This window comes from Geosmithia morbida, assembly GCF_012550715.1.
Source record: "Geosmithia morbida isolate 1262 chromosome Unknown scaffold_6, whole genome shotgun sequence".
In the NCBI taxonomy this organism is placed as follows: Eukaryota; Fungi; Ascomycota; class Sordariomycetes; order Hypocreales; family Bionectriaceae; genus Geosmithia; species Geosmithia morbida.
In genome coordinates, this window is record NW_023336193.1 from 960,312 (window position 1) to 979,555 (window position 19,244).

The 19,244-nt window shown below is 55.4% G+C and overlaps 6 protein-coding genes across 6 annotated transcripts; 3 read left to right on the forward strand and 3 right to left on the reverse strand.

The window, feature by feature from the left end:
* Positions 1 to 2,596: 2,596 nt before the first annotated feature.
* On the forward strand, positions 2,597 to 3,985 carry GMORB2_6756 (DNA repair and recombination protein RAD54B; the record flags this gene model as incomplete). Its single annotated transcript, XM_035468724.1, has 3 exons — positions 2,597 to 2,782; positions 3,078 to 3,605; positions 3,839 to 3,985. Coding segments are annotated over 3 exons (861 nt in total), but the record flags the coding sequence as incomplete, so codon positions are not given.
* A 571-nt stretch (positions 3,986 to 4,556) lies between these two features.
* On the reverse strand, positions 4,557 to 5,440 carry GMORB2_6757 (uncharacterized protein; the record flags this gene model as incomplete). The annotated part of the gene is made up of 2 exons (XM_035468725.1): positions 4,557 to 5,075; positions 5,237 to 5,440. 2 exons carry the CDS (start codon positions 5,438 to 5,440, stop codon positions 4,557 to 4,559), a joined length of 723 nt encoding a protein of 240 aa, XP_035321859.1.
* Positions 5,441 to 6,108: 668 nt separating this feature from the next.
* On the forward strand, positions 6,109 to 8,877 carry GMORB2_6758 (ATP-dependent Clp protease ATP-binding subunit ClpB; the record flags this gene model as incomplete). The annotated part of the gene is made up of 1 exon (XM_035468726.1): positions 6,109 to 8,877. The coding sequence occupies one exon, from the start codon at positions 6,109 to 6,111 to the stop codon at positions 8,875 to 8,877; it is 2,769 nt and encodes a 922-aa protein (XP_035321860.1).
* A 575-nt stretch (positions 8,878 to 9,452) lies between these two features.
* On the reverse strand, positions 9,453 to 12,231 carry GMORB2_6759 (uncharacterized protein; the record flags this gene model as incomplete). Its single annotated transcript, XM_035468727.1, has 7 exons — positions 9,453 to 9,654; positions 10,039 to 10,241; positions 10,464 to 11,007; positions 11,120 to 11,616; positions 11,848 to 11,953; positions 12,014 to 12,127; positions 12,200 to 12,231. The coding sequence occupies 7 exons, from the start codon at positions 12,229 to 12,231 to the stop codon at positions 9,453 to 9,455; spliced, it is 1,698 nt and encodes a 565-aa protein (XP_035321861.1).
* Positions 12,232 to 13,242: 1,011 nt separating this feature from the next.
* On the reverse strand, positions 13,243 to 14,974 carry GMORB2_6760 (glycosylphosphatidylinositol-mannosyltransferase 1; the record flags this gene model as incomplete). The annotated part of the gene is made up of 3 exons (XM_035468728.1): positions 13,243 to 14,406; positions 14,494 to 14,551; positions 14,673 to 14,974. 3 exons carry the CDS (start codon positions 14,972 to 14,974, stop codon positions 13,243 to 13,245), a joined length of 1,524 nt encoding a protein of 507 aa, XP_035321862.1.
* A 922-nt stretch (positions 14,975 to 15,896) lies between these two features.
* Positions 15,897 to 18,296, forward strand: GMORB2_6761 (catalase; the record flags this gene model as incomplete). Its single annotated transcript, XM_035468729.1, has 3 exons — positions 15,897 to 16,082; positions 16,178 to 16,466; positions 16,591 to 18,296. 3 exons carry the CDS (start codon positions 15,897 to 15,899, stop codon positions 18,294 to 18,296), a joined length of 2,181 nt encoding a protein of 726 aa, XP_035321863.1.
* Positions 18,297 to 19,244: the final 948 nt, after the last annotated feature.

Here is a 19,244-nt window from a genome sequence, read left to right on the forward strand (position 1 = left end):
CCCCTCCCCCCTCCCCCCCAAGGACCGTCGGGAAGCTACGACCAACTGAACGGAAGAGGGTGGACCCTCCGGAAGAAGGAAACAAGGACACACACACAACACGCGAAAAAAAAAAAGGATCTGAGAGGTTCGAGAGGCAAACAGGTGGGGAATTTTACGTCAGCAACGTCACAGGCACGGGGCATGTAGCAATGATACGACGAGCCGTGAACAAGGGTCTAGAAATCGCGCCTGATGGAGTGAGGAGACCATGTGCGTCGAATGAGCCTATGGCCGAGTCTGGAGATGAGGCAATCGATACAGTCATGGAAGGGACATTTTTTTTCTTCTCTAAACCGAAGGGTACCTCTTTTTCCTTTTCTTTTGGGGGGGGAGGTTTTTGGGGGGAGGGGAGAGGGGAGGAAGGAGGAGGGGCAGCATGCAATATATATATATATATATACATGTACATGACCAAGGAAAGGGGACAGGAAAAAAAAAAAGAAAGGATGGACGGGAATGGGGTGGATGATACGATGTGCTGTAATGCAGGAGAAGTGGCTTCTTCTTCCTCTGGTGCTGACGGTATTCTTCCTTCTCCTCTTCTCATTGCTAAGATTCTATATCGGCAAGGAAAACAAGAGGAGAAACAAGTCCCGCCTTGCTGAAGAGAGGGAGAGACGGAGAGAGATGGAGGGAGAAGAGAGAGAGGTGGGGGCGAAGGAACCCCCAAGGTCGGGACCCTTTTCTTCTTTTTTCTTGTTTCTGAAAAACCAAGTTTTTCCATCATGAGGCTAAAGTCTGGTAATAAGAGTACAGCTCGACCTGGGCATTTTTTTTTTTCTTAGCTGATCTTTTTCCTTTTTCCTCTCTTCTTTTAGGAGGCGGGGCGAGGGGGCGGAAGAGATGCTGACATTCGTAGTAGTCGATCCCTGTGGTACCCGATTGATTCTCGCTTTCGGACGGTCGCATCGGAGAAGCTGACGGCGTGGAGTGTCAACACCATCTACTGGTTAGTGTATGCAGAGTAGTTAGTACGAATCGTCTTGGAAGAGGAGAAAAGGTACAACCGTCACTAGTGATGAAGAGAGAGAAAAAAAACTAACTCCGCTAGTCAATACTCTACTAGGGGTAAGAAAAGAAAAAAAAAAGAAAAGAAGAGAAGAGAAAAGTCACTGGGTATGGTCACTCTATCACTACTCCGTATACGATAGTAATAGTAGCCGTGCTCGCCAATGTGCGTGTGTATACTACCTACGTATGTTACCATGCGAGCAATGTCATGGTAGACATCACCAAGAACTAAAACGGAACCCCCTAACGGTACGTGGGAGAAGAAGGCAGAGGAGGAAGAAAGAAAAAGGAAGGAAAAAAAAAAGGTTCGAACCGGTTTCGTCATGACTATTGAAAGTCTGATTGTGGTCTCTCTCTCTCTCTCTCCCTCTCCCTCTCGCCCAGTAAGTTACAGGGCATAACCACATTACCATCCTCTTCGCAGCCAACCCGTGGGCAAATCAGATCCTCTTCAATACCCTACATCGACATGTAGTTCCATCCGGATGCGCCCCGCCCCACGGCCCACTCCACCCTTGTATTTTTTATCTTATTTTAAATATTTTTAAATAGATTTAAAATAGATTTATATAGCTTCTTTTTCATGGGAGTTTTTCGTCCTTTTCTCTCCCTCTCTCTCCCTCTCAGAGGTAGAGTTTCTATCAACAGCGTGGGTCTCCCAAGCTCTTACGTACATCTTGCCTTGGTCTCAATCCGTGGTCATCTTGGCGTGGGATGGTCCGCGGTCTTTCTCTCTCTGCACAGCATAGCGATGCTATAGTAATACTTGCTTGTCTTACCTTTTGAGTTGCTCCGAAGCTTCACGGAGCTGTCATAAGACAGCTGTTACTGTGTTATGCACCCGTCTTTTTTCAATTTTTTCAATTTTTCAATTTTTTTCATTTTTCTCTCTGCCTTGCCTGTATAGGGCAATGAAATGTAGCTAAACTTGTCGTCGCCTCCTGCTCTCCTCCCCCACCCCCTCCTCTCTTTCTACTCTCTCTTTATCCTTGCTGCCTTCTATGTTTTTTTCCCGGGCTCTCGCCCACTTCGTATCGTTCAGCATGATACGCTGTAACTGTAACTCTCTTTCCCGGGACACTGGATTTCCAGAGAGTATAAAGCTGTTGCCTCTTCTCTGAAGCTGTTACCTCTCCCGTTCTTCTCTTCCCTCCTCTTCTACTTCTTCTTCTTCTTCTTCTACTTCTTCCTTTCTCGTTCCTCCCTCTCCCAACTCTCGACTACTCTAAACTAGTTTACCTACTTGGTTTCCTTCTCACTTGGAAACACCACCCTCTCAACCAACTTCCCCCTATACATATACATATATACACAACACACGCACACGCACACACACACACACACACATATATATATATATATATATATACCATCTATCAACATGGCCCCCCGTCCCATCTTCTGTGCTACACACCCCAGAGCCGTTTCCACGGCCTTTGAACGTGTACGTCATACCCTCTACCCTCAACGAACATAACCCCCCCCCTCCTTGTTGACTGTGACTGACAGAGGGGAAAAAAAAATCAAAACAAATGGAAAACAGGTCTTTATGAAGCGTCGTGATGAGCTCGAGTGCTTCCATGAGCCTTTCGGCGAGGCCTTCTACTACGGACCCGAGTCCACGAGTAAACGCTTCGAGGGCAACGATGCTGCCCGCGAGGCTTCCGGTGCCATCGACAAGACGTACCTGGATACTGTCGACGAGATTCTCGGAGACGGTCAGAGAGAGGTTAGAATCCTGCCCTTTTCCCCGCTCGCCGCGACGCCCTGAGCTCTGAGATCCACTGCACACTGCCCATCCACGAAGCCTTCCCCGTCCATCTTGACAGGGTGCTGCTGTGCTGTCTTTCCCTTTGCCCCATTCTTCTTCCTACACCCTCCTTCCTCTCCCTCCTCTCCCCCCCAATCTTCCTACATCATCACTACTCTCCTCGTATTGCTCTCTATACATCGCTCCCTCCCCCCTTGTGGGAGGATGACTGTCAGATGTCGGGAATCGCTCACACCCCCGACAAACCGTCCAGGGCAAGAGAATCTTCGTCAAGGACATGGCATACTACCTGATGCCCCCGGACGGGCAGCGCGCCCAGATCGCCCCGTCCCTGGGCGGAGGCGTCGAGGCCGGCAACCCGACGGTCGTGCCCCTCTCGCTCCTGCGCAGGTTCCACTTCACCTTCCTGATCCGACACCCGCGCCGGTCCATCCCGTCGTACTACCGGACCACCATCCCGCCGCTGCGCGACATCACAAACTTCGAGTACATGCCGGGCGAGTCCGGCTACGACGAGCTCGTCCGCCTCTTCGACTTCCTCGTCAACAGCGGCGTCGTCGGCCGCGACCAGCTCACCGTCATCGACGCGGACGACATGCTCGACGACCCGGAACCCATCATCCGCGAGTACTGCCGACGTACCGACATCGACTTCTCCCCCGACATGCTCGAGTGGGACGACGACGACAGGCGCCACGCCCAGATCCACTTTGCCAAGTGGAACGGATTCCACGACGATGCTATCCACAGTAACGCCCTGCGTCCCCGCACACATGAACAGGTACCTTTTTTTTTTCTCTCTTTATTCCTATTTCATCTTACAATTTTTTTTTCTTTAAAGAAAAGTCTCTTGGTTGTTGAACCGAGTATACTCCGAAATTCCTTCTTTATTCTATCCATATACATACAATACACAACATGACACATACACACACACACACACACACACACACACACACACACACATACACACACATACAAGTCAACTGCTAATAAAACAACCCCCTAAAACAGAAGAAACCCTCCATCGAGGCTGAAGACGCCGAGTGGCTACAAAAGTATGGTCCCGAAGGCCAGAGAGTCATTCGCAAAACTGTCGACGCAAACATCAGCAGCTACAATTACCTGAAGCAATTCTGCATCAAACCCCAGGCGAAATAGCCATAGCCTTCTGTCTCTCTCTCTCTTCTTCTTAATCTTTTGACTTGTACGACGGTGCGAGCCTTTATTTTATTTTATTTAGATCTTTATGTTTGTCCTTTTATATAAACCCAACCCCCCCCTTTCTCACTTTCTTGGAGATACACACACACACACACCCAATTCCAACGTGACTGCTTCTTCTATCCCCCGTCCCCCTTCTCCTTCTTAAACCTATAATGTGTCGTCTTGCTTAGCTGAGACCAGATTGGAATAGAGACCGTGGTCTGTGGGGTCTTGTATCCTCGTGCTTCTATTCTGTCGCTCTCCTTCTCTTCTCTAAACAAAGTAATACAGGTTGTACAGGATTCGGAGCTGTATGAAAGTGCTCACGACATATATGTATACAAGAGACGCAGATAAAAAATCCTGGACACTAGGCCAGTCGCAGATTACCGTCTCGGCTTATCCCTCCTCTCCTCAGTCGGTACGATAAGTCATCTCTCCGGAACAGTGCACATGCTGCCAAACCCTCAGGGTCTTGGGCCTATCCCGTCCGCCGGGCCCGATGTGCAACAGCGGCTAGCGCGGCTCAGACCTCATCAGCCACATACGACGGCTCCTCGTACAGACCGTGCGTGACGTTTGACGACCACTCCTCGGCGTAGTTCCTGTCCTGGTCGTTGGCCCAGTTGACGGTGACGGGCAAGAGTTCGCCGGCGCCCTCACCCCCGGCCTCGTCGTTCGAGGTGACCAGCCTGTTGCCGCGGCCCTGCCCGGCAAGGACGGCGGCCAGGTCAGCGATCGAGTTCTTCTTCTGGGCGTTGAGGGCGACGCCGCGCTCCCTCTTGCTGCGCATCGGTCTGTACTCGCGGCCCTCTTCGAGCGCCTTCTTGGCCTGCTTGACGTCGGCCTTGCTAAAGTCGGACTCGGGGCGCACGCGGATGTCGTCGTCCCACTCCAGCTCATGCAGCTTCTTGAGCTCCCGGAGCTTCTGGTAGATGGAGCGGCCGATGACGCCCTGGCCGGGGGGGAGCTCGACCGTCGCCATACGGGACCAGTAGTCCGGCCGGAGCTTGGCCGGCTTGAGCTTTTTGCCGTTGTAGGGGATCTGCTTTAGGTCATGGTGGTGCTGCAAAGGGACAAGACTCTCTCGTCAGCTGACAGTTCGATTGGATAGAAAAGTTGATAGATATATAGTATATGAAAAAAAGAAGAGAAAAAAAGAAGAAGAAAAGAGAAGAGAGAGAGAGAGAGAGAGAGGAAACTCACATCAAGACGGTTCCGTAGCGTATAGATGGTCTGATCTGTCCTCCTATGACTCCATATCCAAATCTTCTCGCCGTGGCCAGGGGGTCCGACGAACCCCGTCGACGCCTTGCGCGGCTTGCTGCTGTGAGATATCGACCGGACGCACGCCTTCGGGAGCCCCGTCATGGGCTGACCCATCCGGAGTGTCGGCACTGCTGAGTTCATCGTTCTCGTCGTTGTCGATCCGTCGTGGCCGGCCGCGCTGTCGCGTATGGCAATCTCAATGGGCAGAATGGGCTACGGCATACACGAATTTCTTCCTCACCTTCCTCCTCCCCCCGGAGTTCCGCCGGCTCGCGCTCACTCACGTGATCTATGCATACACGAGGGTGACCCATTCTGTCTTACCGAAAGTGGCATGACCATTCTGACCAATCATAGAGCTCGCTCCCCACTTCCACCAAAGGTTGGGCGGCGAATGACATCAGGCAAACCGCCTGAACCTTCTACGAGCTTCTTGTATCTTCCTGAGAGTCAGAGTGCCTACTGGTAGCTGCTCGTGACGGTTGGTGTCTGCTGGTCAGTCCTTGTCATTTGTAGCCCGTCCCAGATCCAACTCTGGCTTTCCAGCTCCTGCCAGTGAAGATATCTATTCTCACCTTGCATCTTGAGGATACGAGTATAATAATGCTCTGCCGTTGACGGCCCTCCCCCTCCCCGGAAACTTCTTTCTACTCTCTCATCATTCTTCATATACACTACAAAAAGCAAAGCGATCACGACTTATTCCTTTAAATACCCCCCCCCCCTCTTCCCATACTAGTTCATATAATTATTCCTTGACACACACACACACACACACAACCACATACCGCACATACACCACATTCATCATGTCAGCCAACATGGATTTCACAGACCGGGCAAAACAGGCTGTGGAGGGTGCCATGACCCTGGCCGAGCAATACGGCAACTCCCAGCTCTTGCCCATCCATCTCGCAGTGTCGCTTCTCGACCCTCATGACAAGAACCAGGAGCAGCATGGGTCGACAGCAACCCCCTCAACCACATTGTTTCGGCAAGTAGTGGAACGAGCCAACGGCGATCCTCAGCTCTTTGACCGTGCCTTGAAGAAGAGGTTGGTGCGGCTACCGAGCCAAGACCCCCCGCCAGAGCAGGTCTCGCTGGCCCCTCAGTTCCACACCGTGCTGCGCAAGGCTATGGAGCTCCAGAAGGTTCAGAAGGACTCGTACATCGGCGTCGACCACCTCATCAACGCACTCTCAGAGGACAGCACCGTCCAGGCCGCACTCCATGATGCAAACATCCCCCGGCCCAAGCTGGTCCAGGACGCCGTCCAGGCCATCCGCGGTACCAAGCGAGTCGACAGCAAGACGGCCGATACGGAGCAGGAGAACGAGAACCTGGCCAAGTTCACCATTGACATGACAGCCATGGCCCGGGACAAGAAGATGGACCCCGTCATCGGCCGAGAGGAGGAGATTCGCCGCACCATCCGCATCCTGTCCCGACGCACGAAGAACAACCCGGTCCTCATCGGTGAGCCCGGTGTGGGCAAGACCACCGTCATCGAGGGTCTCGCCCAGCGAATCGTCAACCGCGATGTCCCCGACAACCTGAAGCACTGCAAGCTCCTCTCCCTCGACGTCGGCTCCATCGTCGCCGGCAGCAAGTACCGTGGAGAGTTTGAGGAGCGCATGAAGGGCGTCCTCAAGGAGATTGAGGACTCCAAGGACATGATTGTCCTCTTCGTCGACGAGATTCACCTCCTCATGGGCGCCGGTTCCTCCGGAGAGGGCGGCATGGACGCCGCCAACCTTCTGAAGCCCATGCTGGCCCGTGGCCAGCTGCACTGCATCGGTGCCACGACGCTCAACGAGTACCGCAAGTACATTGAGAAGGATGCCGCCTTTGAGCGTCGTTTCCAGCAGGTCCTGGTCAAGGAGCCAACCGTCAACGAGACCATTTCCATCCTCCGAGGTCTGAAGGAGCGCTACGACAGGCACCACCGCGTCACCATCCTCGACAACGCCCTGGTGGCCGCCGCTAATCTGGCGGCCCGCTACCTGACCTCGCGACGCATGCCCGACTCGGCAATCGACCTCGTCGACGAGGCTGCCGCTGCCGTGCGCGTGGCCCGCGAGTCGCAGCCCGAGGCGATCGACTCCCTCGAGCGTAAGCTTAGGCAGCTCATGATCGAGATTGCCGCCCTGGAGAAGGAGAAGGACGAGGCATCCCAGACTCGTCTCCAGCAGGCCAGGAAGGATGCCATGAATGTCGAGGAGGAGCTCCAGCCGCTGCGCGAAAAGTACCAGAACGAGATCAAGCGTGGCGAGGAGATCCACCTGGCCAAGGTCAAGCTGGACGAGTTCGAGAAGCGCCTCGAGGATGCCATGAACGCGGGAGACCACGCCAAGGCCGCCGACCTCAAGTACGGCGCCATCCCCGAGCAGGAGGCCGTCATCAAGGAGCTCGAGTCCAAGAAAGCCCAGGCCGACGCCGCGCTCAACGCCTCGGGCGCCGACAGCGGCTCCATGGTGACGGACATCGTCACGGCCGACCACATCAACGAGATTGTCGCCCGCTGGACCGGCATCCCCGTCACCCGCCTCCGCACCTCGGAGAAGGAGAAGCTCATCCAGATGGAAAAGGTGCTGGGCAAGTCCGTCGTCGGACAGAAGGAGGCCGTGCAGGCCGTCTCCAACGCGATTCGCCTGCAGCGATCCGGACTCAGCAACCCCAACTCACCTCCCAGCTTCCTCTTCTGCGGACCGTCGGGTACGGGAAAGACGCTGCTGACCAAGGCCCTCGCTGAGTTCCTGTTTGACGACCCCAAGTCCATGATCCGACTCGACATGTCCGAGTACCAGGAGCGGCACGCACTCAGCCGCATGATTGGCGCGCCGCCCGGATACGTGGGCCACGACGCGGGAGGCCAGCTGACGGAGGCTCTCCGTCGCCGTCCGTTCTCCATCCTCCTGTTCGATGAGGTGGAGAAGGCGGCCAAGGAGATCCTGACCGTCCTCCTGCAGCTCATGGACGACGGGCGCATCACCGATGGCCAAGGCCGCGTGGTGGACGCCAAGAACTGCATCGTCGTCATGACGTCCAACCTGGGAGCCGAATACCTGACCCGCAGCAATAAGGAGGGCCGCGTGGAGCCGGCAGCACGGGAGCTGGTCATGGGCGCCCTGCGCAACTACTTCCTCCCCGAGTTCCTCAACCGCATCAACTCGATCGTCATCTTCAACAGGCTGACGCGCCGGGAGATCCGCAAGATTGTCGACTTCCGGCTGGCCGAGATCCAGAAGCGTCTCGAAGACAACGGCCGCAAGGTCCGCATCGAGGTGTCGGACGAGGCCAAGGACCAGCTCAGTGCCAGCGGCTACTCGCCCGCCTACGGCGCCCGCCCACTCCAGCGCCTCATCGAGCAGGAGATCCTCAACAAACTGGCCGTCCTCATCCTGCGCAACAACGTGCGCGACGGAGAGTCGGCCCGCGTGGAGCTCGACGACGGACGCCTCGTCGTCCTGCCCAACCACCCCGATAGCGACGTCGACGGCGAGGTCGAGATGGTGGACTCAGATGATGCGCTCGAAGATTTCGGCGAGGAGGGGATGGACGAGGACATTTACACTTGATTGACTGTCCTCTGTCCCCTGGTCCTCGGTCCTTGGGGTCTTGTATGAAACAAACGGAAAAACAAAAGGGCATGGCATTTTCGGAGTTTTATGTTTTTATTGAGGATGGGTTCTTTGCTTTGAGACAGAGGGTAATGCGTATATGGATGGATTCTTTCAGTTGGCCTGTATTTCTTTTTTTTTTCCCCTCTTCAGCTTGGTATTATGATTTTAAAAAATACTCGGTACAATAGCTACACTTTACGAAAAGAAGATTATCTACAAGAAATGGGCCTTTGCATCAACCTGTATATAGAAAATAGACAATATCTTCCTAGTTGTTACGTATTAGAAGAGGAAGAGAGCCAAGGCAACAAAACATCATGACATTGATTCCCTTATACCCTATAGGTGATGAATAAACCCAAAGCCATTGACACTCATTACATCCAATGTATTGACATTCAATTTTAGTGTATTGTGACATTAAGAAAAAAAAGAGTACACATTAGTAGTAAATCTACGAGATAGATACCAATGGTGATGTATACAGCAAAAAAAAAAAAGTTCAAGACAAATATATATATATATATATATCAAGACATTCCCGTGAATAAAGTCTCGGAATCATCCCAGTTAAACTCATCCATAAACATGGACCAGTCCACACCACCAAAGGCATCGAAATTCTGGGGTATGGTGGTCGCGGCCGCAGTAGCGTTGGCAGTTACGTTAGTATCGAGGGATTGCTTACGGGACGTATGATCTGGTTCGGCGGTGGGGCCATGACCGACACTACTATTATTCCCTCGGTACAAGTCATCTTTTTTTCCTTTTTATTTTTTATTTTACAACATCATCACGGTCAGTCTTGGATAATTCATATAGAGAGGAGGGGGGAGGGGAGGATATAACAAAAATAAACAAAAATAAAGGGAGGGGAGGGGAGGGGGGGGAAGAAAAAGGAAAAGAGAAGAAAAGACCATACGTCGGTTCAAATATTTCTGAGGAGCCAAGCACGACTGCTGCTGCTGCTGCTGGTCCTGTGGTTGATTTCGATCTTGATCTTGCATCTGGTTCTGATCTCGGTCATGGCTCTGGTTCTGGTCCTGATGTTGTTGATGACGTGGCCCGTTGATCCTCGCAGCAGGAGCGCCAGTCCCATCACCAGGAGCATTGTACCCCTGAAGATCCGTCACGTTACGGTGAAGACGGGCCAGGCACCAGAATGTGGTGCCGGCCGAGAGGCGGTTGGGCCAGGACATGGCGGCGGGACCGATGACGGGTATGCGCCGTCTTTGGGACCAGAAACCCCTGATTATGTTGGCGCTGCGGTCGGGCAGGTCGGCGTCGCAGATGGAGCATGCCTCTAGGGCTGATATGCACTTGTTCACTAGGTCGTCTGCCGCCGCCGCCGCTGCTGCTGAGGGATCAGGTGAGCCACTGCTTGATTGTTGTTGTCGGGTTGGGACGGTGTGGGAGTGAGATGTCGAGGAGGGTGGTGGTGGTGGTGCTGCTTCTGCTGCTGCTGCTGCTGCTGTTGTGGCCTGAGTTTGGTGACCGGCGACATCGAGGGGCGGTGGGGATTGAGAGTGTAGTGCCGATACGAGTAGGCTTGCTGCCGCGACGACGGAGCGAAATACCCAGCCGGGAGAGTGGGAGAGGAGTCGTAGCGGTGAGGCCTCGAGGGCGAGGGCCGTGAAGATGATGGATCTGGCCGTCAGGAGGGCGCGTGCCGTGTTGACGGCCAGGTTGGGCCCCGGGTTGTCGGGCGGGTAGGCGAAGTAGTAGCTCTGGATCTCCTGCTTGGCAGTCAGGAGGACGAGGCGTGTAGAGTCTGAATCAGGGTCGGGGTCGCAGTCGGAGTCGGAGTTGGATCTGGATAGGAACTTGGGGTCTGGGTCCCGGTCCCGTCTTGACAGTGTGCCCTTGAGCATCTCAAACTCGTCCTCCCAGTCGGATACGCTGCTCTCCGGGACGTGGCCGTGGTTGGTGACGTGAGACGCCATGGCAAGGTGGAAGCGGTTGAGGTAGCGCTGGACGTCGTACGAGACCAGGAGGTCGGACCATTCCGGTGACGAGAGTGCCTTTTTGGACGGGGCGTCGCCGAGTTGTATCGACGGTGGTGGTTGACCAATGTTTGCTGCGGCTCTTTATTGTCAAATGAAACAAAGATACGGAGAAGAAGAAGAAGAAGATGTCAGTCTCTCTCCTTCTCTTATTCATACGCTCTCCCTCAAAAGCAAGAGTTTGCGGTCCTCACCTCTGCGCGAGAATACACGCCTGAACCCAAGTAACAGCAGCATCCTCATCGGTAAACGTCATGTTGACCCTCCTCCCCACGCAAAACTCGGGGTGCGACCCACGTCCCGTATGCAGGCCCACGATCATGGAGACGTTGAGCGCGATGCTGGCCAGGACGGTGGAAGGGTCGGTGACCAGGCGGATGGTGGGCATTGGCCACGCGCAGAACAGCAGCAGCGCGTGTATCGTCTCCAGCTTGGTGATGGGCAGCAGCAGCACGGCCCAGATGTCCCGGCTCAGGTTGTCGACCAAGATGGCCAACAGGTCCGGGTCACGCGAGTACCGGCGGCACGCGACGGAGACGACGATCCAGAAGAGGGTGCTGCTGGCCTGGTAGCAGGCGTCTGGGTCCCTGTTGCGCAGGACGGGGACGAGGGGATGGTATAGTTCCAGGTATTTGTCAAAGTAGAAGTCGACGTCTTCGCCGGAGACGCGCTTATCACCAATGGTGCGGGGCTGCGAGGGGAGATCCTTGGGTGGGCGTCTCGACGATGCATGCGACAGTACTGGTGGTGCTGTTTGTTCTTGTCGTTGTTGGGTGTTGTTGCTGTTGCCTGGCGTGGGTGTTGCCGTCGACTCCCATGGCCTTCCTCCGTGGTGTGACAATGACGGACGCGATTCCTGTGAAGCTGATGTCTGAGAGGCCCTGGGACTCCGGGGAGGACGAGGTGGCTCATCGCTTCTCACGGCTGCCACTGCTGCTGCCGCTGCTGCCGCTGAGGTGCCGGCCGCTACTGGGACGGCTACGACCTGACGGATGGCATCGAGTTCCTGCTCCAACTTCTCGAGTTTGCTGATCAAGTTGTCCTGTCAGTTTCTCCTGTGCGTGAACCTGTCAGATTCCGATGATTACCTCTTCTTGGTGATTCTCTTGTGTGACTTGTCCACGACACACGAGAGGTCGAGTTTGGCGCAGCGCTGACACGGTTCACCGGAGACGTGGCTCTGTAGACATCGGACCTGAACACTGTCAAAAACCGCTCACCCACTCATCTCACACAGCCGAGACTCGCCAGGAGTTGAAGAGACAGAACGTTACCTTGGAGTCGCGACAATTGACACAGGCCACATTGCGTCGGATACGGTCCTCATTCCGTTGCCCCTGTCCCTGTCTATGGTGCTGCCGCTGTGGTGGCGACGTCGCGGGTTCATCTTCCATCTGCCCCGTGCGGGATTCCCCCACGACGATATGGTTCATCTCTGTCCTTTTCCTCTTCCCGGTTCCGGTCCCGACGCTGCCAGGTCGTTGATGGCATGACTCTCCTCCCATCGGATGGTGGCGATGGGATGATGATTCGCGTGTGTCAGTCTTCTTCACTCATGAGAGAGTGAATGTGTCTGCGTGTATATGAGATGCTCTATAACGTATTTTCATGAGTGGCAATACTCTCGATATCGTCATGGAAAAAAACATACACAAGGCAACATGGGAGAAGAGTGAAGCCATCAACGTCACAAACCCCATTATCCCCGAGAGTCACGTGCTGCCATTGTAAGGTGTGAAACACCATACGTCATCCACGTAAGTATGGAGGATTTATCTCGTACAGCTCGAAGACGGACGCTAACGTAAATCTCTTCCTTTTTGAGAAGAAAAAAAAAAGAAATCATGATTGATTTTCTGATATATATATATCTGCTCTTGTAAGGGGGGTAGAACCAGTAATTCCCAGATGTATCACGCCCTTGAGAAATTCTACCCGTTCCTCTAACGCAGGTACCAGGAGCGTTTCACGACGGCGATGCCACGGATACGCCGCGGATACGCCGCCACGGATACAGCGCCTTATAGAATGTCGGCGTAGACACGCCCCCTGTATCACAGCGCTCCCGTCACTGTCACCGAATCTGTCACTGTAGGTTAGGGCGGCTTCTACCATTTTCTTCTTCTTTCTTCTCTCTCGCCCCGGGAAGATAGGCAATATCTGTGAGGTTTCCACGCTTCAAAGATATGTGGGTGGAGAAGCGTGTAAATGCCTGTCCTCTTCCAACGAGGCACGGTGTGCTTGCGAGGAAAGGCCGAGACAGTTGTAAGGAGACTCCATTCCATTGTCTGCCTGTTGTGTCGCCCGGAATCGATGACTACTGCCTCTTCTTGTCGTCTCCCGCACCAGCCTTGTATCCGACACTGGCATACAGCGTGGCCAGCTTCCACAGCACCCAAGCGAAACCCAACGACACCACCGCTGCCGTGCCCGCGCCGACCCACGACGCAGCCTCCTCCCTCAGCACCGGCACAGCGATGTGATTCACAATGTCGGCGGTGGCCGCGCCGTGTGCGGGCCTCGGCTCGACATGCCAAAAGACCGTGTCCGGGCTGAACAGCTGGTCGTACCCCAGACCAGTCCTGTCAAAGGGGTTGTCGGCCAGCGCGGTCCCCTCCGCGGCTCGCTCGCATGCCCAGAACACGACGGGGTACGGCACGGCGACATCCCTCTCGCCCGTCGCCGAGGGCTCGAGGTACCGTAGGTGCAGGGGCACCTCGACCGTCCACCCGTCGCTTCCGGGGGCAGCCATCTCAACGAGCAGGTTGGACCCCCACGTGGTCGTGGTGTATGCGGGGGCCTCGAGGTCGACGGGGTGGCTCATGTGCCGCGCGGCAGTGAGGTTCTTGGATGCCAGGAAGAGCTGGTCGTCGAGCTGGTACCTGTCTGCGAAGATGGTCTTGGGAAGCGTAAGAAAGGCGTACGGCTTACACGCGCCGTCCCCGTCCCCGTCCCCGTCCCCGTCCTCCTCCGACGACGACGACGAGGGAGGTCGACCGCCGCCGGCCCCGTCCAGGCTGATCTGCAGCGTAGGGTGCAGCCCCGTCGGGGCCAGGAACCGCGAGGTGAAGTGCGCTGCCGCAGTCCGGTGCCTCGATGCGAACTTGAACAGCGTAGGCGACGGCGTCTTGCGCTCCCCCAGCACAGCCAGCAGCCCGGACATGCCCACGTCGTGCCGGCCCAGGCTGGGGGGCTCACCCCGTGTCAGGATGCCGACTTCTACCCTGTGCGACGGGTCCGCGACAAAGTCAACCTGCTGCTCGCTCAGAGGCCACAGGGCACTGAGCTTGGACACCTCGGTGCCCTTGTCAAAGGTGAAGTCGACAGATGCGGCCGTCTTGAGCTCTCCGGCCCGCGTCCGGCACGACTCGTGGCCACGGCAGAGATCCGTCTCGAAGGCGCGTGATATGGCCTCGATGTCTAGCATGGGCTGGTAGAAGTAGTAATCTGGTTTATCAGGACTTCCGGAGATGGTGAATGCCTGTTTTGTTTTCCATCTTTAGCAGGACTCTCTCTCTTCTGCTCTTCTCTTTCTCTGCACGCTGGTGATGGGAGGTGACGTACATACCTCGTGGGACATGCAGTCCAGTGGACCTAGAGCTCGCAGGAAGGCGCATAGTCGTGACCTGCAGCGTTGTCAGTAGGGAGATTGGTTCAAGAAGAGAAGGAAAGAAAAAGAGATCAAAGGAAGTGATGAAGAGAGGCATAGAGATGGAGAGAGTGGAGAGAGCGGAGAGAATAACATACGGGTCATGAGGAGTCTCACTGCTGGACGGTGTATACGACACGTGCAACCCAGGTGACAGCCTCGACGAGAAGGGTTCCAGGGTCTGATGCCGAACCGGGCTAGCCCACCGCACACGCAGCACGTCAAAGTCCTGCAGGAGCTGCGCGAGCTCGTGCGTCAAGGTATCCAGGGTGACGGTGAGCCTGTCCTCGCGCACGGCCTCGATCGATGATGGCGCCTTCAGACCTGACTTGTCGAGGGTGAGGGCGTCGGGGTCGATACCCGATTCCGGGCGGTGGACGAGGGTGATTCTCTCACGCATGGCCACGCTCTCCTCGGCAAGTGATGCTATTCACTCCTCTATTCCGCCCTTCTAAAATTGCATGGAGGATCAAGCGGATGCTGTATTATATCTCCTTTTTCTTTTTGTTTGGCGTCGTTGTAGCTCGATGTGAGCTCAACGTATTGTTGCTCGTTGGTATGGAGATGTTTCGTTGGAGCTTTCTGCTTGACTTGGCTGGCTTGCCTTGGCGCTCTCTCTGGGTTGTTCCTTTTTTTAAAAAAGAATAAAAAATTGAGTTAAATTGAATTAAAAAAAAAAAAAAAGGGGCCAGCTACCTACCCTACATCTACATTGACAATCAAGAACAACCGTCTATATTATTCATCGAACTATATATAACATGGTCTATCATGAGCAGATATCTCCAGAGATGTAATCTTCTGTTAATTGTAAAGATAAAAAAAAAAAGAGCTATAAACTAACAATTGTCGTAATACCTGTAAACATCGAGTGCGTCATGAAGAGACATAACGTATCGGAAAGTTGGCCATGAATAGGCATGGGGAATCCCTCCCCTAAGAAGTCTGGAATGATTCACACAGCATGGAGCACATGGGCTGACGTCAACGACATCCCAGCCAATGAGCAGTGACAAATAACTCATCTTACCATGACTGTTCGTTACATCACACAGCGTAAGAGACGAACAGCATCTGAGGGCTTGTTGGTACTAGGATCAATGGTATCAGACGAGGTTCCCGTGTATAAAAATGGCCGTCCCCTCCCCTCACTGTTCGGCCTTTCCAAGTTGAACTGTGCTTCGCAAGAGAAACAGGAGAGAGAAAGGTATGGTGATGCTCTGATATCGTCATAGGCCTCACTCCAGCAGCACATCGATATACACGAACGACAGGGGGGATACACTGAACCCGCATATGTAATACCGGCAGTCCAAGTCACCATGTTTGAAGAGCAATCGCAGGCCAAGCTGGACCAGCTTTCCAGAGACACCGTCGAACCTACCAAGGACGCCGGGCTCACGTCCGACTTCGGCACCAAGCAGTCCAACAACGACGACTGGCTGCGCGTCAACAGCGAGGACCAGATAGGTCCTGCACTCCTAGAGGACCCCTTTGCACGCGAAAAGGTTCGTCGGCCGAGCAAGCAATGCAATGAGCAATCCCATAACTTCCCTGCTGACTCTCGTGTAAAAAAAAAACTAAAAAAAAAACGCACCCATAGATCCATCGCTTCGATCATGAGCGTATCCCCGAGCGTGTCGTCCACGCTCGCGGAGCCGGTGCCTTTGGCACCTTTAGACTGCACAAGTCGGCCGAGGAGTTTAGCAACGCCGGCGTCTTGACGGATACGTCTCGTGAGACGCCCGTGTTCCTACGCTTCTCCACCGTCCTCGGCAGCAAGGGGTCGGCCGATACGGTGCGCGACGTGCGCGGCTTCGCGCTCAAGTTCTACACGGAAGAGGGGAACTGGGATCTCGTCGGCAACAACATTCCCGTCTTCTTTATCCAAGGTGCGTTGCAGATCTGATATATGGCGTGGTTCATCATCGATCATATAGTGGTCATGTATTCTCTCTCTCTCCCTCTCTCTCTCTTCTTCCTTCTTCTTCTTCTTCTTCTCTGACATCCCGGCAGACGCCATGAAGTTTCCGGATCTGATTCACGCGGGCAAGCCGGAGCCCAACAACGACGTGCCGCAGGCGCAGACGGCGCACAACAACTTCTGGGACTTCGTGTACCTGCACCCCGAGGCCACGCACATGTACATGTGGACCATGTCGGACCGGGCGATCCCGCGGTCGTACCGGATGATGCAAGGATTCGGGGTGAACACGTACACGCTGACCAACGACCGGGGGGAGCGGCACTTTGTCAAGTTCCACTTCACGCCGGAACTGGGGGTGCACTCGCTCGTGTGGGACGAAGCGCTCAAGCTGGCCGGGCAGGACCCCGACTTCCACCGCAAGGACCTGGAGGAGGCCATCGCCAACGGGCTCTTCCCCCGGTGGCGGTTCGGCATCCAGGTGATTGCCGAGTCGGCCGAGCACGACTTCGACTTCGACGTGCTGGACGCGACCAAGATCTGGCCCGAGGACGCGGTGCCGATCCGGTACATCGGCGAGCTGGAGCTCAACCGCAACGTGGACGAGTTCTTCACGCAGACGGAGCAGGTGGCCTTCTGCACCAGCCACGTGGTGCCGGGCATCGGCTTCTCCGACGACCCGCTCCTGCAGGGCCGCAACTTCTCCTACTTCGACACCCAGGTCAGCCGCCTGGGCATCAACTGGGAGGAGCTGCCGGTCAACAGGCCGGTGTGCCCGGTCATGAACTTCAACCGGGACGGAGCCATGCGGCGCACCGTCGCCAAGGGCTCCGTCAACTACTGGCCCAACCGGTACGGCGCGCACCCGCCCCAGCCGGCCTCCAGGGGCGGCTACGCCGAGCACCGGCAGGGGGTGGCGGGCATCAAGGAGCGGTCCCGGAGCGCCAAGTTCGGCGATCACGTCTCGCAGGCCCAGCTCTTCTACAACTCCCTCTCGGCCGTCGAGAGGGCCCACGTGCAGGCGGCCCTGTCCTTCGAGCTGGACCGCTGCGACGACCCGGTCGTGTACGGGCGCCTGACGCAGCGCCTGGCCGACGTCGACGTCGGCCTCGCCCGCGGCGTCGGCGACGCGGTCGGCGGCCCGCCGCCCTCGCAGGCCGGCAGGCCCAACAGGGGCGCCACCGCCCCGGGACTGAGCCAGATGGACTACGTCCCGCGGGTCCCGACCGTGGCCTCGCGCCGGGTCGGCATCCTCATCTCGGACGGGTACGACCGCGCGGCCCTGGACGCCGTCGTGGGCGCCCTGCGCGGCGCCAAGGCCCTGCCCCTGGTGGTCGGCCGTCGACGGTCGCCCACGCACGCCGCCGGCGAGGAGCGCGGCTCCCCCGACGCCGTCACGCCGGACCACCACCTCGAGGGTCAGCGCAGCACCATGTTCGACGCCCTCGTCATACCCGGGGGCAAGGCCTCCGTCGCCAGCCTGGCCGCCAGCGGCCGCGCGAGGCACTACATCCAGGAGGCGTTCGGCCACCTCAAGCCCATCGCCGCCACCGGCGAGGCCGTCGACCTGGTCGCCGAGTCCCTCCAGCTGACGCAGGTGGCCACCTCGGACGGCGGCCAGCCCGTCGAGAGCTACGGAGTCGTCACCCTGCGCGACGCATCCGTGCACGGCTTCGGCCGTGTCCTCAGCGTAGCAGAGCATGCGGAGGGTTTCATGGAGAAGTTCATCTACGCCGTCAGCCAGCATCGCTGTTGGGATAGGGAGCTGGATGGGCTGAGCATGATGGTGTCGTATTAGCCGAATTGCGTGATACGGTGTCGTTCATCTCTATATATATATTATCTTGATATTCCCAAACATGTCGCCTTTTTCTTCTTCTTTTATTTTTTCGAAAGCTTTACCCGTAGCACTCACTTCTTTTTCGAAAGCTTTACCCGTAGCACTCATTCTCCTTTTTCCTTCTGTTCTTTCCAATCCCCCTCCCCTCCCCTCTTCTTCTCCTCCCCCCGTCTTCTTCTTTTCCAGCCGCGTACGCACGGAGTAGTGCCGTTTGACGTTGCAGTACGTAACCAGACGACTACATAGGTGTAACGGTGGCTTCGTTGTAAAACAGACTTACCTAGCCTCAGACTGACACACGTGGCCAACCAACACGAGGACAAGAGAAAATGTCATCGTCAGGACATTGGCAGGATGACATGCATGCATTGCCCTTACTGTCATCCATTCAAATCTCTTGATATGGACCTGTCAAATTCAAACTCAACCATTCCACCAAAGAACAATGTCAGACATGACGCCACTACTACTCCGGACTCTTATCACTACCGTTTGGCCGACCACACACACACACACACACACACATACACACACACACATACACACACACACACATACACACACATCACATACACACTTACACACAACACCGGAGGAAAAAATCCCATATACACCCCCTCCCCCGACGCCAATAATATGGTATTCAACCCGCAATCACTTGGCACTCAGTTGATAATACTCCGTAATTCTTTGTGCGGAGTACGACCCTTGACAGCACAGCGTCATACGTCGCATGGCCACAGGGTTCGAAATCCACGCTATTGTTGCTGTTGCCGTTGCTGTTGATTTTTTTTTTCTTCAAATCTTTCAAATTCTTCAAAAGAAAATGATACCTGTTTTTATCATGATTATTATTATAGTTTTTTTCCGGTCCCAGGGCAGGGTTTCCCTGGATTATCCCCCCCC